This window comes from Lepidochelys olivacea, assembly GCF_965140295.1.
Source record: "Lepidochelys olivacea isolate rLepOli2 genome assembly, chromosome: 2".
Classification (NCBI taxonomy): Eukaryota; Metazoa; Chordata; order Testudines; family Cheloniidae; genus Lepidochelys; species Lepidochelys olivacea.
Window position 1 is genome coordinate 199527980 of NC_140412.1, and position 27186 is coordinate 199555165.

A 27186-nucleotide genomic window follows, 5' to 3' on the forward strand; every position below is an offset into this window, starting at 1 on the left:
CATTGGAATCCAGGCTCCGCCGCCACAGATCCTACCCTGAGTGGCCAGCTTCAACCTTCACTACACGGGGGATAAAATGTACCAATTGGAACCCCTGAAACGACTCTGGTGGTTCATTCCTTTTGCTTCAAGTGCCCAGGGAGGGCCTTAACATTAATATCTACATGTTCACTATCACATTCAAAACGGATACATTCTGAGAAGAACACAAGGAAGGTGTACAGACAGGAACTCCTCCAACCAGCTCTGAAATTTAAAGTGATTCACTATCTAAACATGCTGCTGATTTTGGAGGAGGATCAGTTCTCCATTTTCCTACTGGGGAAACACCCCCACCCTAATGGTCCCGATTTGTGACAAATTTCTCAGCAGTTATCTTTAAAAAGTTAAACTGCATAGCTTTACATGGTCTAGAATTATTTATTCCTCCTTGAAGAGTTCCAAAAATCAAAGGAGCATAGCGTAGCTGCTACAGGGTCTAAAATTAAGAAACATATGAAGCTCTACAAAGTTAAGAGGTGCAGCCCCTCTTTCCCGAGGGCTCTAAGGAGGCATCATAAGCTATTGTCTCTGCTCTCCTGTGAGGATGAGGAGACTTTCAGCTTCCTCTCAAAGCACTCTCATTTGGACGGATCCAGAACTCTATTCATCCATGGTGAAGTGGAAAAGGTGGTGAAACTCATTCATTCACACTGAAAAAAGATCTCAGTAGTTAGGATGAGATACAAATAGGTGTCAGATCTGTCTCATCCTTGAGTCTCTAGAGCAGCAGTTCTCAAACTGTGGGTTGGGACCCCAAAGTGGGTCACAACCCCATTTTAATGGTGTTGCCAGGGCTGGCTTAGACTTGATAGGGCTCGGGGCCCAAGCCCAAGGGCTTCAGCCCTGGACGGCAGGGCTCAGGTTCCAGGCCCCCTGCCTGGGGCTGAAGTCCTTGGGCTTTGGCTTTGCCCCTAGCCTGGGGAGGTGGGACTTTGGCTCTGCTTTTCCACCCCAGGGTGGTGGGGCTTGGGCAGGCTAAGGCTTTGCCGCCGCCGCGCCCCCCCCCCCCCCCCCAGGTTGTGCAGTAATGTTTGTTGTCAGAAGGGGGTTGCGGTGCAATGAAGTTTGAGAACCCCTGCTCTAGAGAAAACTGTGGACACACAATGATTAAACTCAGAAGGAGCAGCATTAACAGGGCTGCCATTAAATTATACTAGGTACAGCAAGACAAGTCATACAAGTTCTTTTTGGCATCTCAAATTTGTTATGTAATATTTATTCATATTATGGTAGCCAGTTCCTTTTTAAAATGGTTTTTCTGAAATCTAACACCGAATTATCCAAAGGTGCTAATAGAATTACAGCTCACACAACCAGGTTGACGTCTACTTGGTGATCAGAGAGATTTCATGTTTTTATTAATTATTTGTAGCACAGTAATGCTTAAAGGCCCCACTCAGATCTGGCCCTATTTTACAAACACATAGTAAGAGACTACCCCTGTTGTGGAGACCTTACAATCTAAATAGACAAGATGGACAAGTGGCAGGACAAAGGGATGGAACATAAAAGCAGAGTCACTGTTGGTAAAGGTCATGTTAATTACTTTTTTGTTTTGGTTTTTAATGGGTAATTAGGATGAATAAATAGCAAGGGAATAGACAAGACAGAGGAAAGGGGAAAAAAGACATTGAGTGGGGGAGAGGAAGGAAGGCTGTAGAAAGGCCTGGAGAATGGGATTGAGCCCAGTAGCTGGAAGATTGTGAGGGACTGGGTAAGAGGATGTTAGAATAACATCCTAATTCTAAACTGAAGAGAGCAGTCTGGTGATATCACAAGAGTCTGGGGAATGTGAAGGCAGGCTCCTGCCATGGGAGTCTTTGTTCCCAGTAGATGCTGCTATACTTTCTCCAAGCTCAAAGGCCTGGAGCTAGGGCTGTATAGGGCCTGATGCCCCAGGAAGATTTCCCTCCCGCCCGCTTCCCCCCCCCAAAAAACAAAAACAGCCAACCAAACAGTATCGTCTAGAGGGTTCAGGAGGAGTCCAGTTGGATTTTGCCTCTGCCACCAGTGTTACTGCCAAGATACTGCTGGGAGAGTGTCTTTTGCTCCCTGGGCTGGTGCTTTACTTTTCAAAGTGCATGTCATTGGATAAGAGGGGCCCTGAGAAGCCACACTCTTCTCCTAATCTAGACAAGCATTGTATGAAGATATATAAAACTGCCATATGTTTCAATACTGATTCTTTTGTCAGGTACTAATAAATAAATAAATAAATCCTTCCCTGTCGACAAAAAAATCCTTCCCTTCTCCTTTGGAAGAAGAGTCCTGTCAACCTATGGGTGTGGGGGAGGTAGAGCAGAATCTGCCTCAGCAGTTCAGTTCCTTCTGCAGAACTACTCAAAAGTACAGTATATTGTTATCTCAGAGTTGTTTTCTTCTCCCTGAGATCTTTACCACTATTTATAACTTGCAAAAGAATTTTCAAACATGAAAACAGGAGAGAGAGAGGGAGCATTTGTCTCACCCGCTATATCTCTTTTCTTCTAGTTTCTGAGTCTGACAATCCTGAATGTTAAGTGTAATGTGTGGAATAGATATCCCTAGATAGTTCTACATCTTTTATGCTTGCCTGTCCTGCAGATACTTGTGTATATTTATGTATGTGTATCAGTACATACAATATAAATGCTTGTATACCTATGTATATATTCCATTTGAATCTCTACAGATACAAGTGAATTAATTCCATGTTTAACACACTTATCAATATTTTACAGCTTTGGGAATAATGTCACATGGGGTTTCTTATAGCAGATGTGACTTAACCTGAGCCAGATTGATTGGTTTGTGTCTACCTGTTAGCTGCATGGAAAAGTAAAACTCACAATAATATTGTTAAACCTGAAAACTAGGAAAGAAATTAAGCAAGATAAGTTTTTCACTTACTCTGTGCTGTGCATTTCTGAGAGCTCAAAACCAGCAGATCGTCCATTTGTAGTAAAAACGTTTTTTGTGGAAAGTGCAACTGAGACAGATAATTGTGGCATAAGTTCAAACCAAGGGAATGGGAGTCTGATTAAGAAAAGTTGTTTTCTTATTTACTATTCCTAAATATTTACATAGCTTTTATCCATGTAGTATCTGAACAATGTTATTTGGGCAGTGGTGCAACTTAGAGCAGAAATTTGGCCTCCTTCTCTTTCAGCTTGATTTTGTATTTGTGATTGAATAGTACATACACCAATATAGGAGGAGGCATTTATAAGTCCCCAATGGAACTTAGGGGCTTGTTACCAAAGCTAGATTTATAGCTAGCTAGCTAGGAAAAGTGTTATGTTAAGTGTGATGTAAAGACAAAAATGTTGTGCATCTGTGCAAGATTATCAGATTCAGTGTGTGTGTTGGTATTTTTAGTATATCCAGCTGCTGAAATGTAACCTATTATGATTTGTTATTTATCCTGCTAAGGTAAAATTTGTACACAATACTATTTCTGACCATGGATTTGACTATGAACCCAGGGAAAGTGAGAAGTTATTGCATGCCACCTTTGTATCTTCTGAATTCTGGGCTGCTCTAGAGGTTGAAATGGTCCTCATTATACATTAGAACAGCCTGCACTATATTTCCTATTGGCTGTACTGCCTCTGTATGCTTCCAGAGTGGCATGCAGAGGCCAGAGAGGTATACAGAATCTGTCCCCATAACTGAATTTGAAGTAACTGTAAAGTAAATAGATGCAATAGCTTACCCTGTGGGGAAGTGAGGATCCACCTAATATAATATGCCAATCAAATGGTTACAAATGCTTAAGATAAAAATAGAAGTAATTACCACTCTTTATTTTTTTAATTTATTTTTATTTACTTTGAAGGGTGGACTGATTGGCTTAATATCAAATAAGATATGTGGCGAAGAGAGTAATTCTTTAAATTCTTGAAATGTGAAATAATCCGTATTATATCAACATGAACATTTCCTTTTGAATCCAAGACAATAAATATTTTTATTTGTTTATATGTAGTTAATGTGGGTTTATGATGAAGAGGTCGGAATGAATTGCAGAGAAGTTACCTTTGTCCCAGGCTTGTACAAGATCTTTGATGAAATTCTTGGTAAGTGTTTTTAATGATGATATTTTTACAGTTATGCAGCTCGTTTCCTCCTGAAGGTTCTGCAAGCACTTAACATATTAAACAGATATACAAACTACACACAGGGATACTTTGATCCGCTACTGAAATGAAGCAGTTTAGAAAAGGAGGTGAAGCAGTTTAGGAAGAGGTACTATCTCCAGTTGAAACTGCAGGGCAGTTTCAAGAAGGCAGAGTATAAATACCCAAGTTTAACTTTTTACCATGACACTAGAATCAGTTACTATGGATTTTTTTAATAAGAAAAAGTGGTCATGACTTCAGTTTTACAACTGATTTGAAAGAAGAATCCTCCAGCAGCCCTGCACACCTAACACCCTGGTGGGAAGTTGATTCAATCTTGACTCAGATGAAAGGGTACCACCTCCTGAATCACCAGCGCTGCCTCCTACAGTACAAAGGTGTCTCTTGGAAATTTCGTATGCAAACATTTGACTCAGCATGACCTTTCTCATCCTGAGACATTTGGCTTTGTAACAGGCACAGAAATTGCAGGCTTTGAGCAGCGGGAGGGTGTAATTTCCCAGTTTCCCTTGACTCTGCTGAGGTATTAGTCTTAATAGAGTTAATCCTTTGGCTGGTAGGTGATTTTTAAGGTCTTGAGGTTGGCAGTGATCCTTCCACATACCATGTGTAAATATAAGTCAGTGGGAGTTTTGCTGTTTACTTCATTGAGGTCAGAATTTTACCCTATATCTCTAAAGCTGTGGTGACATCTGAAATGAAAAGGAAAGAATACATTCTTCTTTTGAGTAGTGTCCCTGTGGATGCTCCACTCTAGGTATCTTTGTGTCCTTACACCTAAGATTGGAAATTTTTGGTAGCAGTGTCTGTTTGGGCCGCACATGTGCTCTCCATGTCTTGCGCCACATTCAATCACTATATAGTGCTGAGCAGCCCAACCACCCTCAATTCCTTCTCAGCTGCCCTTGGCTTGACATGAAGTCTTAGCAGAGCCTGTTCAGAGAGATTTCTCTTGGTGTTTCCTCTTAATAATTCCTTTTGTTAGTAGAAATAGCTCTTTGGTTGGTTAGTGTTAATACTCTCTCTCTTTCCTTCTTATTTCATTTCCTTAAAAAATATTATTTTTATTTTTCTCTTTCAATTGTAGAATAGTATATATTAAACTTCCCTAGTTCTTCCTGTCAGGGAATTGAACCCTAAAAAGGGTATTTCCAGCTCCCCGGGTATAAACATTGTCTTGCCTGTCAGGAAGCCATTCCTGTCAGCGACAGCCATTCCCTCTGCATTTGCTGACTCGGAGAGACACACGTGCCTCAGAAGCGCACATTTTGCTTCAAATAAAAGCAAGAATCTGAGTCATGAGCTGAAATTAAGACTATTAATGATGGAAAGCTCATTCTGACCAGCCTCTGACCCTGGTCCTGGGGACGCCACGTCCATCTGTGTTCCCTCCCCCCCCCACCCCCCGACAACAGTCCCCATCAAGACTGACAGCAGCATCTGAGCAGCATTCTCCAATGACTTAAAAGAGGGAATCCTTAGCTTCCTCTCAGAAAGCCACAAAGAAATGGGCCACAAGCTCGCTGAGCAGGGAACTGGCTAAAAGAACTAAATCCCTGGCGTGGTCTATTACTTCGGTACCAACCATTGCATGATTAAGTACCTATGAGGCTGCCACCAGTAAGACCAAAGATCCTAAGAGGGCAGGCTCGGACAGAATGGCACTGTCTGGGGAAAGGAGAGGCAAAGACAGACCCTGCTCTCTAAAACAGCACGATGGAGTCATACAGTCAGTAAGTACCAAGTACACAGGGAATGCAAAAAGCCAGAGTACCGCCTTCTCGCTGGTCTTTGGAGCACAGAGTGCCTATGGTACTGACAACTATTTCTGCTTCAATGGCATTGATGCTGCTGCTCTCAATGGTACCAATGACTGTTCCGGTACTTTGGGAATTTTGCTTCCCTAAATACTTGCTGGTCTCAGAGATGCCTGATTCACCATTACTGGGTATCTACTTAATTGCGGAATGCATTACACCCAGGTCCCCGGGCTTACCATGCAGTATCAAGACAGGCTACTCTGCTGTCCATGATTGCTCCACCCCTTTCCAGCAATGATGAAGAGGAGGAGGGGGATGGTTTATATTCTGGGTCGGCTCATGGTTCTCCACCGCAGCAACAGGGTGCTACCCAAATAGAAATCTATACTCCTCCAAGCTACCACCACAGAGTAGATGAGATTCACATGGTTGGTATGGACCGTGTTGGGGCGCCACCCATGCCTTTTCCACCACCTCAGTGGCCATAGTGGGACCTGTGAGCTGGATATAGGCAACAATTCTCCAGGTCCTCTAGTGTCACCCAGAGAGAGAGTAAGAAAATCCCTGTCAGTTTCCATAGCCAGACTTCCTGATCCTCAAAAGGAGATCTTTGAAGAACAGGAGGAGAGACTAGACAAAGATACCACTCTGGTGACCAATATTTCTTTGTCCTCATCTGAAGAGGTGATCATGCGTCCCCCACCACCAACAGCAAATGATTTCAGGCAGTTCCAAGACCTCTTCAAATCCCACTTGAAGTTAAACAGTCACAATACAAACTGCATGAGATCCTGCAGACGTCGGCATCAGCAAAAATTGCACTCCCTATCAACGAGGCACTGCTGGACCCAGCAAAAGCTATTCGGAAAATACCAGCCACTATACTCCCGATGTGCAAAAGGGCAGACAAGAAATGTTATATGCCCTCTAGCACGTGGACTTTTTGTTTTCTCATCCTTCCCCAGATTCACTGGTCGTCTATGCTGTTAATGAAAGTGGCAGATGGTACCATGCTAAAACAACACCATGTGACAAAGACTGGAAATGACTGAATTTATTTGGATGCAAAATGTATTCCTAAGTGACCCTACAAATTAGGATCACTAACTATCAAGCCCTTATGACAAAGTAAAATCATACTTTACTCTAAATTAAGTGAGTTTATTCAATACCTTCTGTTTGATGAAAAACACCAATTTCAAGCAATTATTACTGAGGGTCAGCTCCTGGAGAGGACAGCATTGCAGGTTTCTCTATATGCTGCAGACACAGCTAAATTGCTACAGTAGTTGTCATGAGGAGAGCATCATGGCTTCATCTGTCTGGCTTTCTAAAGAAGGTGCAAGCCACAGTGGAGGACCTCCCATTTGAGGGATCAAAATTGTTCACGGACAAAACTGACAAATCCCTCTACTCATTAAAAGATGCCAGGAAATTGTTATGCTCTCTGGGTATTACACTCCTGCCCAAAAGAGAAGACCCAGTAAATACTAGATGACACAGAGATCACATTTTATTCCTCCTAACAGATATTATGAGCTCCAAAGCAAGAGACAGAGGGTACAAAAACGTAGAGCGTCTTCCCCACAATCATCAAAATCCCAGCTATCTATATCTAAACAGCAATTTTGAGATCTTGGTCAGGCCCTGAGTTACCACCCCCAGTTTCATTTGCTGCAGCAGCCAGAACATCTCCATCAGTTCGGCGACCACCTTACCCCTTTCCATCAATCTTGGAAGTGTATAACCACAGACAAGTGAGTACTAGAGATTATCACCACATGATAGTCAGTCCACTTTACCTCATCCCCACTCTCGCGTCCCGTCCCTCTTCAGGGACCTCTCTCATGAGTACCTTTTATGTGAGGAAACAAACTACCTCCTAAAACGAGGTGCTATAGAACCAGTTCTGAACCAACACAGAGGGGAGGGTTTCTATTTCAAATATTTCCTGATACAGAAAAAGAGCGGTGGTTGGAGACCCATTCTAGATCTAAGGGTGCTCAACAGATTTGTAAAAGTACATTTCAAGAAGGTTATCTTGGCAGCAATAATCACATCTCTGGACCAGGTTCCTGGCCATCGAACTACAAGATGCTTACTTTTATGTCATGATTCATCCATCCCACAGGAGGTTTCTGAGATTCATTCTGGGGAAGGATAATTTCCAATATAAAGTGCTCCCATTTGGCCTGTCATTGGCACCCAGGGTCTTCTCCAAAGTCCTCTCTGTGGTGGTGGCACACCTTTGCAAACAAGGAATCATGATATTTCCATATTTAGATAATTACCTGCTCAAAGCACTTTCCTTTGATGATGCATTGGCAACCACACAAAAGACCGTGGACCTATTTTTACAGCTGGGACTTCAACTAAATACTCAAAAATCCACTTTGACCCCAGTACAGCAACTAGAGTTCATAGGAGCCTACCTAGATACAGTGGAGGCCAAAGCTTTCCTCCCATCGCACAGATTTAACATTTTAGACAGCTTAAACTCGACAGATCAAGGCAGTCTTCAGCTCTTGGTCAGAAGCTGCCTCCAACTACTGGGGCACACGGCGGCGAGCACCTTTGTTGTACAGCAAGCGAGACTCCACATGTGTTGTCTTCAAGGATGGCTCAGAACGATATATGTTCTGAGAAGACACAATCTAAACAAACTTCTATGAATGCCCTTGACGGTCAAAAACTTTCTTGACTGGTGGGCATATCCTCACAACATGTATGTGGGGGTTCATTTCATCCAACCACCCGTTGCTAATTTTAATGTCGGATGCATTCCTGTTCGTATGGGGTAACCACTTGAACACCTACGCAGTTTAGGGCAAATGGTCCTTGTTGGAATCCATAATACCTGTCAATCTACTAGCGCTCAGAGCAGTCAGAAAATGACAGACAACATTGCATGTATGTACTACATAAAACGCCAAGGAGGGGCAAGGTCACCTTCCCTGCGAGCCAAGGCAGTGACGTTATGGAATTGGTGCATTTGTCACCAGATCAGCATCTCAGCAATTTACCTCTCAGGCATTCAGAACACGACAGCAGATATGCACAGCAGGAAATTCTCTCAAAATCACAAATGGGAAATAGATACTATGATCCTTCACAGCATATTCACACACTTGGAAACTCCAAAGATAGACCTCTTCACCACAGTCAAGAAGAAGAAATGCCCTCAGTTCTGCTCCAGAGCAGGATGGGGCTATCGCTCTCTTGAAGATGCTTTTCTCCTCAAATGGAATAGACCTCTTTTATATGCATATCCTCCAATTCTGCTAATATCCAAAGCAATATACAAAATAAAGAAAGAAAAGGTCAGAGTTATTCTTATAGCTCCAACATGGCCAAGACAGACATGATTTCCATACCTTCTTCAGCTGGTGGTGTGACCACCAGTCATTCTCCACCGTGTTCCACATCTTCTCTCTTAATATGTGGGCCAGATCCATCACCCAGACCTGAAAGTTCTCCACCTGAAAGTATGGCTCCTTGATGGTTCCAGAATGTAGAAAGGAGCTGTTCTGATGAGGTAAATGAAATTCTGTTACATAGCAGAAAAACAACTACTTGTCACACGTACATGCAGAAATAGAAGAGATTCCAAATCTGGTGTGACACAAGACAGGTTATCACTGTATGCTCTCCTTTACCAATTGTGCTAGACTACATTCTAGAATTGAAGAAATCAGGGCTATCTCTATGCTGGGTGAAAGTGCACCTCACAGCCATTAGTGCCTTCCATCAAAAGATAGATGGTCATTTGGTATTTGCTCAAGTCATAACAAAAAGATTTCTTAAAGGCATGAGTAACCTCTACCCTCTAATCAGAGATCCTGCACCACTGTGGGACCTTAATCTTTGAGCTCATGGCCACTTGCGCACTTCTACATCTCTCTACGAAAACTGCATTCCTGGTAGCCATCATGTCTGCTCCGCGAGTGGGAGAGATAGGGGCCCTAATGGCATACCCCTCCTTTACCATTTTTTTCAAGGACAGGGTCACATGACAGCTGCACCCCAAGTTCCTACCAAAAATACCTTCAGCCTTCCACATGAATTAACTTATCCACCTTCCATCATTCTTTCCCAAACTTCACTGGGATAAAAGGGAGGCAACACTGCACACACTCGACATCAGGAGAGCATTAGGATCAAAGGATCAAGCCACTCCAAAAATCTATGAGATGATTCCCCTCCAACACAGACAGATATAAGGAATCCCCAGTATCTAAACAAAGAGCTTGTCTACAGTACCGCTTAAAAGTTATGTCTCTCAAAGTTGTGCAAAAGCCACACACACCTGAGTGATGCAAGTTACCTCAGCTTAAGTCCATACTGTGCTGTGTCGGCAGGAGTCATTCTCCTGCCGACAAAGCTTCCGCCTCTCATTGAGGTGGAGTAATGCCAACGGGAGAGCGCTCTCCCATCGGCATAGCGCATCTTCACCGTCCACGCTGCAGCGGCACAGCTGCATTGGTGCAAAGACTGTCTAGATGGATATCCGAATGCATAAACTATTGCTATCGCAAGCATGATCTACAACCCATGTTCAGGGCTCGAACACATTCTACAAGATCTCCAGTTCCCTAGCCTTTCTCAGCAGTCCAATCACAGAAATTTACAGACTAGCAACCTGGGCATCTGCTCACACATTTGCCATACATTATGCAGTCACTTATGACTCAGCATCTGATGCGTTATTTGGTTTGACTGCATTATCATTAGTAATGGACTCAATTCCGAAGTCCCATCCTAATAGCAGGGGCACCAATTTTTAGTCACTTTAGAGTGGAGCACCCATAAGGACACTATTCAAAGAAGAGGTTACTTGCCTTGTGCTTTAACTGCAGTTCTTTGAGATGTGTCCCTTTATGGGTGCTCCACCGCCCGCCTTCTCCCCTTCTGCTTCGGAGTTCTTCTGAGCTCTGTGGTAGAGAAGAAACTGAGGGTGGCTTGCCACATAGCACTATATAGCGATCAAACACAGTGTGAGATGGGGAGAGTACATGTGCATCCCAAACTGACATTGCTACCAATAATCTCTGATCTTCGGTGCAGGGACACAAAGACATCTAGAGTGGAGCATCCATATGGACACGCATCTCAAAGAACCGCAGTTACTGTACAAGGTGAGTAACCTCTTCTTTTGGCTATATAGAGAAAGGGAGAGATTTTACTTTCAGATTTATAAATATCTTTTAAACAGTGAGTGGTATGAAAATGAGTACCTTGCATCACTTTTTCTATGTTCCTGCTGCTGAATCAGTGATATAATTTACAGGCTTTAAAAGAAAGCCATTTCCAGCCTGCCTCTTTCAAAAGGAAGGTGCCCAACAGGGGTTTATGAGAGAAGTTAGCACCATATAGCTTGTCACCTCTCTGCAGATTGCCATCTTGTGCTTCATAGACAATTGTTTGAGAACCGCTGGCCTATATAAAAGCGTCATAAGATTACAATTGTTGTAATTGTGCATTTTTTTTAATGAAACTTCTTGCTTAATGATCTTTAACAAGAGCATTTGAAATGTGTCTGATTTCATATTGAACTGGGATATCCTGTATTCTCTTTCCATCTGTTAAAATGTGTTTTATTTTTCTCAGAGTTTATCTTTCTGGCTTGGGGTGTTTATTTTAATCCATATTTTGTCTGATGAGGCATATTCTGAAAATTACTGTAATATGTTTTCATGTTCGATGGCAACCTTAGAATTTCTGAGTTCAGTTGCTTGTAGTTCACACAAATTCAAATGTAGTTTAATTAATTTCCTGATTAAATTTTAACTTCTTTATAACCTGGCTTTTATAGCTATTCTGAGTTAACACTATTTGGAATCAATCATTCAAGCTCTTTAAAAGGAATTTCCCTTTAACTTCAGCACAGGTTCCACTTGCGGTAACTTGCAGGATTGGACTCTCAATGAGGAATGGGTATCTGAGTACACTGTGAGAGAGAAACTAATTTGGTGATCCATACTAAGTGTTCTTTTTTTAGTTATTATAACTTCTGTTAAGAAAATTCAGAACATCATAAACTGAATTTCCTCCCTACCACCCTCTATTGTATTCAACTGCTTGGTTCAAGCTTTTATCTTTACCCTTTATCCACCGTGTCTCTCTACTAGGAAAACAGTAATTTTAATATAATAGATGTAATTAATTATCTATCCAAAACACCATAGAATGTGGGTTAGTCTAGAACCAAAATTGACATGCTGGTATGAATGGCTGCTTTGTGCTGTAGTCACCTAGAATACTAATTAATTGTAAATTTAACTCCTTATACTGTTTGAGTTGGGACCATCTTTTTGATATGTGTTTGTATAATTCCTATCAGAGTGGGGCCTTGAAACTAGATAAGGCACTACTGTAATACTAATAATAATAAGAGCAATCTGTTAGAGCTGATGAATTTTTAATTTATGTTTATCTTTAGCAATACTCTTCTCTAAGAGATTATTTAGGGATTTGAGGCCAGGGAGAAATAGGTAATAGTGAGTGAAAGTATAATACAACTTGAAGTAAGATTCCATGGCATTGATTACCTCTAACCTCTAGCTTAGTTGTTTGAAATAGAAAAATTAATCCCAGAAAGTCTGATTGAAGGAATCAAATTGTTTCCTTCAGATTGTTGTAGATACCTGGTTATATTTCCTGAGTTCAGTAAGAAGGTAAAGAAAATGTCAAAAGGGGAGTTTCTCAAACATTTTCAGTACATTGTAACTTGTCATGGAGTGTGTATATAATTAGCTTTGTACATCAAATTAACTGATTGTTATTTTTTGCCCCTAAAAAGTGTTAATTTGTTTCATAGTAAATGCCGCTGACAATAAGCAGAGGGACAAGAATATGACCTGTATTAAAATTTCCATTGATCCGTAAGTACAAGAACTTCCTAGCTGCCCTTCTCTGTCGGGGAAATTGGACTTGAACTTCTTACAACAGATTATATACAATGAAATTTACCATTTTCTTATATTGTACTGAAAGTATTTACTCTTTATATTTGAAGGAGAAATTGTTCTGAAAATGTGATGAATAATTATCACCATTTTGAATTTAAAGTAACTTGCTTATCTAAACTACCCTTTAATAAATTTTGTATACAGAGCTGATAAAACCTGAAATAATCTAAACATTCAAAGTTGAGGCAAGTTAGACAGTGTACAACTTTAATAGCCCATCAGTGTAGATCACAAATGGGGTTTGAATGCTGAACCTTGAGCTCTGCAGTATAGACTTCTACCTCTTGAGCTACCAGACTATTTTAGCTGGCAACAGCATACAGCTATTTTATGTAAACCATTTACTAGGCGAGGATGCATAACACACTGAAGCAGTGAGTAGCACCATTTTATAAACAGCATAGCTAAGGATAAGAATATGGCAGGTTCTTTCTGAGAGGCATCGTAGCTGTGTGACTGGCATTTCGGATTGCCATATTAGAGATCTGGATTCTGTTCCCATTTTATCTAATCTCTCAATAGGCATTAACAGGCATTAACTTAATGATAAGAATTGTGAAGGGCACAGAATTATTAACACCAGTTAGGAGGACAAGTGAGTAAAAAAACTCACCATCTTCTGGTTTCCAGTGCGTTGCGCACGCTCATTGGATAAAGAAAATTTTTCACAGGGAATGGGAGAAGAATGAAGATGATTATCATTTTGGCTATCTCCCATCAGGAGTTTGAACTATGTGAAATGCTGAAGTAAGAAACCAAGGCAATGGGTGTATGTGTAGTCATATAGAATGTTGAGGGATTTTGGCATGCTGCCAAAAAGGAACTAGCAGGCAAATTGTAGATGGAAATGGTGATTTTTCAGCAGGTTATCACTGGGTCAGATCTCGGTGGATTTTCATGAGGCCAGCAAAAGCCATCTCCCTGACCTCAGGACTATCAGTTGGGTAGATTTCAAAGACCTGCTTTACACCAGGGAGACATTAGAGTTCTCAAAAAAAAAAAAAAAAATCACAAGAATAATTTTTGTAAAGGAAAGTTTTTAGACAAATTTAATAATAATAGATGTCCTTCATATACTAGCATTTTAAACAGATGTTTCTTGATGAATAAAATTGACAAAAGGATGTGAGTAAACACAATAAAAATGGTTTTAAATTGCTAGGTACAGTCCTTGATAGTATATTCTTGATTTATATTAATTAAATCTGTGTAAAAACTTCTGTAGGTGTGTTTTGGTACAAATAAACCATTTGAATGGATGTCATTATTTGGTTTTTTGCAGTGAATCAAACATTATTAGTATCTGGAATAATGGGAAAGGAATTCCAGTTGTGGAACACAAAGTAGAAAAAGTGTATGTTCCTGCTTTAATTTTTGGACAGCTGTTAACATCTAGCAACTATGATGATGATGAGAAAAAAGTTACAGGCAAGACTCTTATTAATATGCTTTGTTTTTGGCTGGTTAAACAGTTAATTATTTTCTGAGTTTTCTTTTCTTGAGCCTTCGTGAGAGATGACTATTTGTGTACTTCCTAGTCATTATTTGCCAGTTTTTCTGTTTCTATAAAATTATCTAAAAACAAACTTTGTTTGTTTGCATGGGTTTTTTTTTGCTTTTTACACAAATACTGTTTAGAGAGAACTGTTCTCTTGCAAGTACAGCACCCATTTATATGTACTAGCAGCACCCATTTATATGTAGCTGTCCCCTTAGCATTGTCCTGACAAAGAAAATCCCTATTTAAATATGTCTTCTCTTTTGTATAATCTCAGGATTCAAAATATATTATAAAATACAAATTTTTCTTCGAGTAATTGTTCATGTCCATTCCAAGCAGGTGTGTGCGCGCCACGTGCACGCCAGCCGGAAGATTTTTCCCCTAGCAGTGTCCGTAGGGTCGGCCTGGGCTCCCCCTGGAGCAGCGCCTTCATGGAGCCCAATATTGGGCCCCACTGACCTCCCCACCCACTCAGTTCCTTCTTACTGCCCGTGATGGCTAGCTGGAACTTTGCTCGCTCTTACAGCGAGCGCCTTAGCGGTGTCTTTGTTCTTAGTGTACATAGTTCAATAGTTATTCTCTATAGTTATACTTTTTCATATAGTTAGTAGTGGTATGTTAGATAGTTCATTTCTCCTTCAGGGGTATGCCCAGGTCTCTGGGGTTTAAACTCAGTGAGTCCTGTGGAAAGTTTATCCCCAAGAGTGAACTTCACTCGTCTTGCCTGCAGTGCCTTGGTGAGACTCATGAAAAGGACAAGTGCTGCATTTGCAAGGGTTTCTGCCCAAGAACCCTTAAGGACAGAGAGCAGAGACTAAAATTCCTGCCCATGGAGGCTGCTCTGAGACCGCAATCCAACCCGGGACCAAACAACCCAGCCCTGAGCACGTCCTCTTCGGTGTGCAGCATTCCGGCGCCAACGGCGCATGAAACAGACCTGACTAAGGACTCTAAAGCCCATTGGCACCGCCACTACTCGGGCCATAGGGCGTCTGCCTCAGTTCGGCACCGTTCTTCATCTCCGGTTCCGGTAAAGAAGAAGAGGCTGGTGAGGAACCGATCACCCCCCTTGAAACCTAAGGGTCCGGTGCTGTCCACGAGTGGCTTGGGACAGACCGCCTCCGTCTCGCTTCCGCCCAGGGTTTCGTCGACTCCTGCCCCAGCCAGCTCCAGTCGAGTCTGAACCCTCGTCGGTCCCCGGACCATCTGGTGGACATACAACCACCATCGACGCTAGAGGCGTTCAAGGCGGCAACGGACCTGATGCGCCTCCCTGTGCCGTCCTCCACCCAAAGGAGAGACAAATCTCTGGCGACTGCACGGCCCCTGTTCCACTCCAGGGGTAAGCCAACCATGATGGCTTGTCGGTCTCCTTCTCTGGCACTTCCTGCACAGGCACAAGAAGCGCACCATTCCCCGGAATCGCGTCGTCATTTGTTGGCGACCCAGGGGACTGCTCCTCCGTGGTCGTCTTATTCGGAGAACTCGGAGTCGGAGGTGGACTCAGCTCGATCTAGCAGATCGCGGAGCAGAAGGTCCAGGTCCCTGCGCAGTCACCAACCATACCCGGCACTGTGGCAGCAACAGTGGCAACCACCTGCTTGATGGCCCTTCTGGACACCCTGGGCATAGAATCAGAGCCAGGGTCAAGTCCATGGTCCACGCTCCAGAATGGTGTCGGTGTCATCGGCGTCATCCGTGCCACAATCAGCGCCGGCACCGCCGATGACGGTGCCACCCTCAGGTGGAGTGGCCCCGCTGACTCACATGGTTTCAGCACTGATACCTCAGCCAGCTCCGGCACCAGCTCTCCAGGTGACGGCACCGGTGGAAGCCTCAGCTCCGTCCCTACTAACCCCAGCGGTCTTGGTCCTGCCGATTTATCTGCCCCGGCACCAGCTGCGGCGCAGAGTTCTTCATCGGTACCTGCTCCACAGCCTGAGTATCGTGTGCTGAGGGACCCTGTGGGGGCCGAAGGCAGTGAATTGGGCCCACCTTCTGTTCTCTCTTCCTCGTCCTCACCTGATGAAGCGGTCACGGGGACGTCGATGGCCCCAGCTTTGGAGGACAACCGGGTTCTTCAACAGCTTTTGAGGAGGGCCTCCCAAAGCCTGGGGATTCAGGAAGAGGAGGTGGAAGAGAATTTAGACCCTGTCATAGACATCCTGGCTCCCTCCGACCCATCCAGGGTTGCATTGCCATTTATCAAGTCGATAACCGAAACATCTAAGAACTTGTGGCAAACTCCTGCTTCTCTGGCGCCTACAGCCAAGAAATCCGAGTGCTGCTACTTTGTTCCCTCTAGAGCGTATGAACATCTTTATACCCACCCTCCTCTGGACTTCTTGGTGGTCGACATGACCAATCAGAGAGATTGTCAAGGGTTTCAATGATCCAGCCCTAAAAACAGGGATGCCGAGAAACTGGACCTGTTTGGCCGGAAGGTCTACTTGACAGGAGGTCTGAAACGTCGTGTAGCCAACCAGCAGGCCATAGTAAGCCGCTACGGGCATAACACCTGCTAGTCTATGGCTAAGTTTACAGAACTTCTGCCTCAGGAAGCTCAGGGCGAGTTCTCTGCGCTCATGGAGGAGGGGAAACTGGTCTTCCGAGCGTCTTTGCAAGCGGCCTAGGACGCGGCGGATGCGGCCTCCCGCACTTTGGCCACAGGGGTAGTTATAAGGAGAGGCTCCTGGCTACAGCTCTCTGGTCTTCCCCACGAGGTCCAGCAGACCATTCAAGACCTTCCCTTTGAGGGTGTAGCTCTCTTCTGTGAGAAGACGGATAAGAGACTTCACAGCTTGAAGGACTTGAGGTCTACCCTTCGTTCGCTGGGGCTTCATACGCCTGCTACCCAGTGCAGACGTTTGAGTATTCAACCTGCCCCTCGTCCTTGCCAACCCCAAAACCGCCAGGATGCTCCACATAGGTGGAACAGGAGTACTCGGAGGAGGCAACGCCCTCCCTCTAGACAAAGCTCTGGCCAGCCCAGGGCCCCACCGGGCTCTAGACCACCCTTTTGAGGGTACAGTCGAGGACGGCTTGCCAGTATGACCTTTGAATCCTTCCCATCTTACTTTCTCGTCCCAATCTATCCCCTTTCTACTGTGCCTGGTCTCGAATTACTTCAGACCGATGGGTGCTCCGCACGGTAGAGAGGGGATATTCCATCCAATTCTGTACCCTCCCGTCCCTCTTCAGGGACCCCTCTCACTAGAAACTTCTAATTCAAGAGGTGCAGTCCCTCCTCTCAGTAGGGGCTGGTGGAGGTTCCTCAGGAGCTAAGGGGCAAGGGGTTTCTACTCCCAGTATTTCCTCATACCAAAGGCCAAGAGGGGCCTTAGACCCATACTGGATCTGCGGCAGCTCAACAAGTACGTAAAGAAACTCCAGTTTCGCATGGTCTCACTAACCTCCGTTATCCCCTCACTGGATCCAGGAGACTGGTATGCCGCCCTTGACTTGAAGGACATGTATTTTCATATCGCAATAGTCCCACATCACAGACGCTACCTCAGATTCGTGGTGAACAGAGGCCACTACCAGTTTGCCGTCCTCCTGTTCGGACTGTCGACTGCCCCCTGAGTATTCATGAAATGCATGGCAGTCGTCACAGCGTTCCTGTGCAAGCGCCAGATACAAGTTTTTCCATACCTCGATGACTGGCTGATCAAAGGTCGCTCGAGAGCCCAGGTGGAGGCTCAGGTCGAGTTTATAAGAAGAACCTTCCTTGTCTTAGGTCTCCTCCTGAATGAGGAGAAATCTGCTCTGTCCCCGGTGCAGAGGATAGCGTTCATAGACTTGGTCCTGGACTCTACCCAAGCCAGGGCGTACCTCCCAGAGGCCAGGTCTCGCTCACTTCAGGACATCATTACAGAGTCTCAGACGGTTCCCCATGACGTTGGCAAGAAACTTTCTAGAGCTGCTGGGACACATGACCTCCTGCACATACGTGGTGCAGCATGCCAGGCTCAGGCTGCGCCCACTCCAGTCTTGGCTGGCGTCGGTGTACCGACCAGCCAGAGATGTGTTGGACAGGGTCATAACCCTGCCCCGCCTGGTACTGGACTCCCTCCTATGGTGGCTTGACCCTTGAATGGTTTGCACAGGGGTGCCTTTTGCCAGCCCTCAGCTCTCGCTCACCTTGGTGTCAGACACCTCGGATCTGAGTTGGGGGGCTCACCTAGGGGACCTCAAGACCCAAGGCCTCTGGTCTCCAGTGGACCTCGCTCTTCACATCAGTGTCAAAGAGCTGAGGGCAGTGCATCTGGCATGCTATGCTTTCAGAACGCGCATAATGGGCAGATGTGTTTCAATCCTCACAGACAATACCTCGGCGTTGTTTTATATCAACAAACAGGAGGGTGCACGCGCCTCTCCCCTGTGCCGAGAAGCCCTTGCGCTGTGGGACTTCTGCATAGAGCACTCGATCCACCTGCAGGCTTCACCCTCCCGGGGTGCAAAACACTCTGGCAGACAGCCTCAGCCGGACCGTCAATGGCCACAAGTGGTCCCTTTGGCCAGACGTGGTGAGCTCAATCTTCCGGTTCTGGGGCTCTCCCCAGATAGACCATTCCAGGCAACAGGAAATGTCAGACATTTTGTTCCCTTGGGAGCCACAGCTCGGGGTCCATCGGGGATGCCTTCCTTCTCTCATGGGAGGGCTGCCTGCTATATGTTTTCCCACCCATTCCCCTAGTGCACAGGGTGCTTCTCAAGATCCACAGGGAGTGGGACCGAGTCATACCAATAGCGCCGGCGTGGCCGCATCAGCACTGGTTCACCTCGCTCCTGGAAATGTCCATAGCGGCCCCACTCACCTTACCGCTAGTCCCCGATCTGATCACACAGGACCAGGGCCGACTCTGGCACCCGAATCTGGAGTCACTCCACCTTATGGCCTGGATGCTCCATGGCTAAGTGCTACAGAGCTGTCTTGTTCGGACCAGGTTAGACAAGTCCTCCTGGGTAGTAGAAAGCCCTCCACCAAGGCTACGTACCTGGCCAAGTGGAAAAAAGTTTTCCATCTGGGTGGAGCAACATAGTCAGTCGCCGCTTCTCGCCTCCATACCATTTATACTGGACTACCTCCTTCACCTAAAGCATCAAGACTTGTCCCGGTCATCAATAGGGGTCCACTTGGTCGCTGTCTCTGCCTTCCATCCAGGCTCAGATGGTCTCTTGGTCTTTGCAAACCCTATGATCAGTCGTTTTCTCAAGGGTTTGGACAGGCTCTTCCCACACAAGCGTCAGCCTGTCCCTGCCTGGGACCTCAATTTAGTCCTCTCCAGGCTTACAGGCCCACCATTTGAACCTCTGGCCACCTGTTCCCTGTTATATCTCTCATTCAAGGTTGCGTTCCTCGTGGCAATTACCTCGGCTCGACGGGTTTCGGGGCTCAGGGCCCTCAAGTCTGAGCCCCCTTGCACAGTTTTTCAAAAGGATAAGGTCCAGCTCAGGCCTCATCCGGCTTTTCTCCCAAAGGTCATCTCCCATTTTCACATGACCCAGGATATCTTCCTCCCAGTGTTTTATCCCAAGCCACACTCCTCCTATAGGGAGCGCAGGCTGCACTCACTAAACATGCGTAGGGCCTTAGCCTTTTACATAGAGAGAACTAAATCGTTCCGGAAGTCCGTCCAACTCTTTGTAGGTGTGGCGGACAGAATGAAGTGCCTCCCTGTATCCTGTCAATGTATATCGTCATGGATAGCGTCCTGCATTAGGGAATGCTATACTATGGCAAAGGAGCCCGCTCAGCAGATAACCGCTCACTTTACCAGGGCCCAGGCCTCCTCTGCAGCGTTCTTGGCACAAGTCCCTATTCAGGAAATTTGCAGAGCAGCCACGTGGTCCTCGATACATACATTTACATCTCACTATGCAATTTATACAACAGTCCAGGGATGATGCAGCTTTTGGGCAAGCCGTGCTCTTTTCTGTGGATAACTCCGACCCCGCCTCCTGAGCTCTAGCTTGTGAATCACCTGCTTGGAATGGACATGAACAATCACTTGAAGAAGAATAAAACGGTTACTCACTTTCTCGTAACTGTTGTTCTTCGAGATGTGTTGTTCATGTCCATGCCAATACCCACCCTCCTACCCCTCTGTCGGAATAGTCGGCAAGAAGGAACTGAGGTGAAGGTGCCACTCCAGGGGGCACCCACGCCGACCCTACGGACCCTGCTAGGGGAAAAAATCTTCCGGCTGGCGTGCACGCGGCGCGCACACACCTGCTTGGAATGGACATGAACAACACATCTCGAAGATCAACAGTTACGAAAAAGTGAGTAACCGTTTTTTTACATGTAATACATCATATAAGGTTAATCTAAAATAGTAGTTTATATGCACATACAAATATTAAAAATGTTAAACTGGCAAAATGGAAGGAAAAGTTTAGTGGACTAAATGATGCAGACAGGTCCCGATTCAGTACTTAAACACATAATAAATCCTGATTTAGGTCACAAATGAAAGTAAGTTTTGTTTCTTTCTAGTGCATCTGTTTGTGCCACTAAAGTATAATAATTTGGCATGGTTGCATGGGATTTTGCCAGGAGTTGCCCGTGGAGTTAGTGCATCCATGGGAATTCCAGGACTGCACCCCTTTACCTCTTCTGCAAAGCTGCCCCCCATGGATTAGTAACATTTAGTCCCAGGTTGATACCCAGTCAGATTGTAAAATGAAAATTGTGTGTGCAACTTCCTTGTGAACTTCCAGGGCAAAAAGTTATTAAATTAGGTCCCAGTCCTTCACTGATGTCTGTTAGCATGGTCCCTTGCACCTGGTAGAAGTCCCTGATAAGGGAATATTTTATTTCATTGAAGTAATTTGTAATATGATACAGGTAATTTCTGCTTTTAAAAACTTACCACATTTAATTGTTGTTCCAGGTGGTCGTAATGGTTATGGTGCAAAACTTTGTAATATATTCAGTACAAAATTTACAGTTGAAACTGCTTGCAAAGAATACAAACACAGTTTCAAACAGGTATGCAGGTGTTTTTGATCTTTCTCTTCTACATTTTTGTAATTAGAAACTTAATTTTTAACACATTTTCTGAGCTCCATAAAATAAATTATTGAAAATCCAGCAGTAACAATTATGTAGGCAACAAGGTTAATTGAGTAAAATTACTGTTGGTACTCGTTAGAGTTGAAGAATTTTTCTCGAGTAAGAATTTTATATTTGTTCTTGATAATCTTACTAATATGTTAAAATAGATAGGAACTGCAGTAGTCTGAGAATCCTAGTAGTTTCTTAAAGATTGTCCTGCTCCTTATATAAAAATCTAAATAAAACAAAACCTTGTACAATCATATATTAAACAGTTTTTTTTCTGTGTATGTTTCTTATTAATATCCTTAACCCTAATGGACCAGCAACCACTTCGTAAAATACACCAACCTGTCTAGTCCATTGTCGACATTCTCAGCACACAGACCAAGGATTGAATGGGCATGTAAATTGATCTACCTTCTCACTCTTAGAGGTGGTCACTTTGATATAGGTTTGAGGCACTTTGGTTAGGGGTATTCTGTTTGGAATCTTGCTGTTTTTACTATGTCTCTTTGGTGGATAAATCTTTAGTTTCCAACTATTTCATATTGCACTGTAATGAGCAGTAAATGATTTGTAAAAAGCTGTTGTTTACCAGGCTTTTTAATTTTTTTATATTTTCTGCAGAACTGCTAAAAATCATATTAACGATGGCATGAATATAGATTTCTGTAGTTTGTTTTAAAATTTTTCACAGTTTAGCATTGGGCATTTTCAAGAAATTGGGCATTTTCAAGAAAAATTATGTAAGAAAAAAGTTTGCACAAGTGAGCTGTTTTGTTTCGTGTTTACTCACCCCACCCCCCAGCAGAGAACATAGACAATCAGCCAGACGCTTGGTTTTTCTTGTTCACTTAGATGTCATGATCTTCCTGCATAATTTCCCTTCCACAAAGCCCTTGAGCCTATCACCATATTAATACTCGTGCAGAAACATGGGAAAACAGTTGATTCTGTGTTTACTGTGTTAGCAGAGAAATCTGTAAGGTCAAATATGCAAATTTTTTATGCTACAGTTTAGTGCTAAGTTAGAATAACTGGAATCTGAGAAAAGGGGTTTTTTAGTTATGTTTTTTTCTTTTTTTTGTTTTGTTGTAAACTAGAGACGATTGTAATTAACATCTAAAATTTGTTTCCAAAGACTTGGCTGAACAATATGATGAAGACTTCTGATCCCAAGATTAAGCATTTTGAAGGCGATGACTTCACATGCATCACATTCCAACCAGATCTTTCTAAATTTAAGATGGAAAAGCTTGACAAGGATATTATGGCCCTCATGACAAGAAGAGCTTATGATTTGGCTGGGTCATGCAAAGGGGTCAAAGTTATGTTTAATGGGAAGAAACTACCTGTAAGAATTCTATTTAAAATACTTTATAAATTGCATAGGTAAGTAGGAGGACAGTAATTACTTATGTTTTTGAACCCATAGGTAAATGGATTCCGGAGTTACGTAGATCTTTACGTAAAGGACAAGTTGGATGAAACTGGAGTTGCGCTCAAAGTTATTCATGAACTTGTGAATGAACGATGGGATGTGTGTCTCACTTTAAGTGAAAAAGGGTTTCAGCAAATCAGCTTTGTAAATAGCATAGCTACCACAAAGGTGAGTAGTTTTATGTATATTTTAAATGAGTGAAATGTAAGGGATAAAAAATGTACACTAAAGTTATGCCTACTTAGTTATTTTATAAATAAATCTTTTTTATACAAAAAATTAAAATGGGTGAATTAATCCTATTACATGAAATATAATAGTCTGCCAAGGCAGTTGAGTGCAATCAAAATCTCTTCATGGCAGAACTGTATTTCTAAATAAATTTTTTTGATTTATTTTAAAATACTAGTAGTCATTTGCAGTGATGCAAATAACTTATGAATACACCTGATGATATTGGGTAAGGATGTGAAATGAACTGCAACTATTGTTTAGCATTCACAGCATTTTTATATTTACCTTTAAAACACATACTGCAATAAAATATTACTGATACTAGTTTGGAAATTAAATTATGTACAAAAAGTAACCTGCAAAGTGGTGAAAAAAATGGGCTTGAGTCCCTCCCCTCCTTCTCTTTCTGCACCTTTTTCTTACTTTCCTATTACTTCTTTCTGAGATATAAAGCAGGCCTAAAATGCTGGGGTTATTTTTTCCCCTGCTTGTGTTTTTACATGAGATATCCAGTTGTTGTCTACACTGTAAGGCTCAATGTTGACTAAAGAAGTCACACATTGATAAGAGCCAAATCAACGGCCATGGCCAAGAAGCAGTCTGCTCACCTCACAACAGTGCAAAATTCACATTAGGCCACCTTTGTACTTCCCCTGGTCCTGGGATCACCCTGCACCAGGCCAGTTGTCTGGCACAAATTAAAACAACCTTAACTTGTACCAGCTACATATGGCTTCCAGGGATCACCAAGTTGCAAGAATATCCTGGCGATATCCACTGCACAAGTTGCAGGGGGTGAGTGATGTAAGAGCTGCTACAGCAGTTCTTATTCAATTCAAGAATCACGTAAGGAAGGGAAAATTCTCTGGAGACTGTTTAAACCATTTTTAGGGAAGCTTAGCTATGAGTGTCCCTGAAAGGTGAACTATTGAGAAGGAAATGGATTTTTAATAAGACAGTTTAAAACTCTTTAATCAGGTCTATGCTAGGTAACTGTACAAAAAATATTAATACTAATTCTACCAGTGCCCTGCTGCCACTGGTTCAGCAGTACCAGTGGTAGCACATAGTAAGAGCACTATTGTAGTCAAGGCTCCAGTGAAATCAGTGGTAGTACTGGGGGGAGCATAAGTGTAGACATGTTTCTGGTGGCTTTTGTCATTTTTACTACACAGTTCATACCAGTGATGTCTTCAGTGCAGTTGAATGAGTGACAGAATGGTGGGAATATTTTGCTAAAAATCCATAATACAGACACGGTTATTTTAAAAAAAAATCTATTTAATATTAATTCCTAACTAATGCTTGTCAAAATGGGGGGAAAACAGACTTGACATTCTTGGTATTTCTGAAATAATAATGAAAAAACCCAAGTAGAACCCCTGTATTAATTCAGGCCTTTTTTGTACAACATAGAGGCAAAAAAAGTGTGCAAATCCCATTTTTAAAAGTCTGTCACAGGTTACCTTTTAATATTAAGTTTGTGAAAAAAGTTAAGAATCAAGGGGAAAGCATATCTACAGCTGATTTCACATACAGAATATGAATAAGTGTCTCTGATAGAAAGTTATTACATATATTATTTATCTGGGGGGGGGGAAGAGCAATTGTTCAATCTTAAGTAAATATATCACTTTACTGAAAGAGACTTGAGAATGACTCCTTTGGTCCAGTTTTCATCTATCATGCACATACACGTGTGTACTATCAGAAATTCTTTATGAAAATTCATAGAAAAAAGTACTGTGTATTCTTCAAAGGTAAGTGTTGTAATTTCTAGTTTCTCCCACTCTTGGATCCATGCCTTATGTATGTGACTGGATGTGGAGTGTTCGGAGCCGGTAATCCACCTCACCAGCAATTGATGTGCAACTACCCACTGATGAGACATAATGGCTAGTAACTAACTGCGTCAACTGCCTGTTCCCTTTAATCTGCTAACAGGTGAGGAGCTCATTTCAGCTGTTTTTTGGTTGTATATCGCTCTGTTTGCCAAAATCCTTTCATTTTCTGTTTCTAGATACGTTTCAGCCAGTGGTAATTCTTTTCCCTACTTTCTTTTTAAAAAAAAACCTGTCAGTTAAAAATAAGTTTTCTTCAGGTAGCATGTTGAGGTACCAATCCCTGTTTTTTGTAAATTTGTTGTCATGTCTATAATGGTCAGGTCCCTGTGCATTCACAGTTCTTCAGAATCTACCACTTGCTACAGAATTCTACTTGGGAATCTTAAGATTTCATTTAAAAGAATGTTTCTAGCTATTTTGGTTATGTAGCTAACCTTCCAAACATGAAACACTTGTAAACTTATTAAATGTTGTCTTCCTGATTTCTCAAACAGCTTCAATAATAGCTGTAATAGAAGTATAAACTGTATTAATCAGCTCAGTTGTTAGCTCTGAAGTCAAATGATGATTTTAAATATGTTAATGTTTCACTACTGATCATTTTAGCAGAAACATTCTAATAAAGATGCTGTGAATTTAAGGGAGGGTGCAGGGACTCTTCTGTGTGCTGTTAAGATTTGTTGGTGTTGGTAGTGAGAAATTCAAGGCCCTCCCAGAATTTAAAATAACATGTTAACCCCATCCACAAGAGAGGAGGAGGAGGAGATGAATTGCATCTTCCACAGCTTCTTAGATCATCAAAGTCTCAGTTGTTATCCAACCAATGGCCCAGACCTTGCATATTGAAAATTAGAAATTGGTGACAGTTTAAAATAAATTGAATTTAATATTAATAGAAAAATAAACACCACAAGGGATCCTGTAACAATTCTATTTATAAATCTAAGTCATAGAAAACCTCCACTTTGCAATTCATTTATATAAGTTATAGAAATTTCAGTTTGCCACGCAAATTGTTGGCCTTTCCTTAGAATTTAGGTCTAGTTTGCCACAAAATACTGGGTATTGTGGCTGCTAATGGTACTTTTAGGCCATGTCTACATATTCGGTGGTGTTGTAGCTACAGCACTACAGCTATGCTGCTGTAGTGCTATAGTGTAGATACTTCCTACAGCAACAAAAGGCGGTTTCCATTGCTCTAGGTAATCTAACTCTGAGTGGCGGTAGCAAGGTTGACGGAAGAATCTTCCATCAACATAGCCATGTCTACGCCAGGGGTTAGATCAGGGGTTGGTACTCAGGGCCATAGCTATGTTGACCTAACTTTTAAATGTAGACCGGGCCACAGTGTAGGAACTGACCAGTTAGCATTTTATTAGACACATCCCTGCAGCCTTGAGTGTCCAAGAGTGGGGTTAAATTATAACACTTACCTTTCGGGAAAAGAAAATTATGTGCTTGTAATTATCTTTCTCAGAAGGTGGTAGTTATAATAGTTACCCCTCCACATCCCCTCAGAGTTGCAAGATAGAGCTAGCTTTTCAGTCTTGTGAACTTTCATTAAAGTGTACTGACAGTTGGGGCAGTTACAGGCTGTAAGTTATTGCGTAAGTATGCCACCTACTGGTGAGATGGCTTAAAGGTTTAAAGGCTCCTAACTTCGAGCTCTCAACATCCCTCACTCAATTATGCACACTAGGAATGGACCCAAGAGTGGGGAACTATTATAACTATTATCTTCTGAGACCAAGAATTTCAGGTAAGTAGTTATAATTTTTTGATATATCAACAACTACAATTTTTACAAAATATTAAAAGTGGTAAAAACAGATTTTTATAACCTAGCTATAAATGTTTGAAATAGGATTTATAATAGAGATATTGACACAGTCTGAACTATAGTGATGTGGTGAGTAAAACTGTAACAAAACTAGTTTAAATACTTTTTGAAAAAAAATTGTTCTGCCAATGTTTTATGGACATTTTGACTATAGAGGTCAGTAGACATTTGTCATAAATAGTTCTTTTTACAGACTGAAAAATGTATTATGGTTTTCTTTCCTTAAAATATCAGGGCACAAATTTAAATTTCAGTAAATTGAACTATCCTGCATTGTTAGAGAGGTAGTACTTTCTTACTGTGAATAAAACTGGAGTCTAGTGTTTTATAAAGTAACAAATAATGGATAGATTTTTTTTTAAAAAAAAT

General features: G+C 42.6%; 1 protein-coding gene across 3 annotated transcripts in view; it reads left to right on the forward strand.

The window, feature by feature from the left end:
* TOP2B (DNA topoisomerase II beta) overlaps positions 1-27186 on the forward strand; it is a 129555-nt gene that overhangs the window by 41032 nt on the left and 61337 nt on the right. For all 3 annotated transcript variants that reach the window (XM_084618113.1, XM_084618114.1, XM_084618115.1), the window contains exons 3-8: positions 4010-4100; positions 12741-12804; positions 14174-14319; positions 21292-21389; positions 22600-22812; positions 22894-23067. In XM_084618113.1, coding sequence (XP_084474239.1) covers positions 4010-4100; positions 12741-12804; positions 14174-14319; positions 21292-21389; positions 22600-22812; positions 22894-23067 — 786 coding nt within the window. The remainder of the gene's footprint in view (positions 1-4009; positions 4101-12740; positions 12805-14173; positions 14320-21291; positions 21390-22599; positions 22813-22893; positions 23068-27186) is intronic.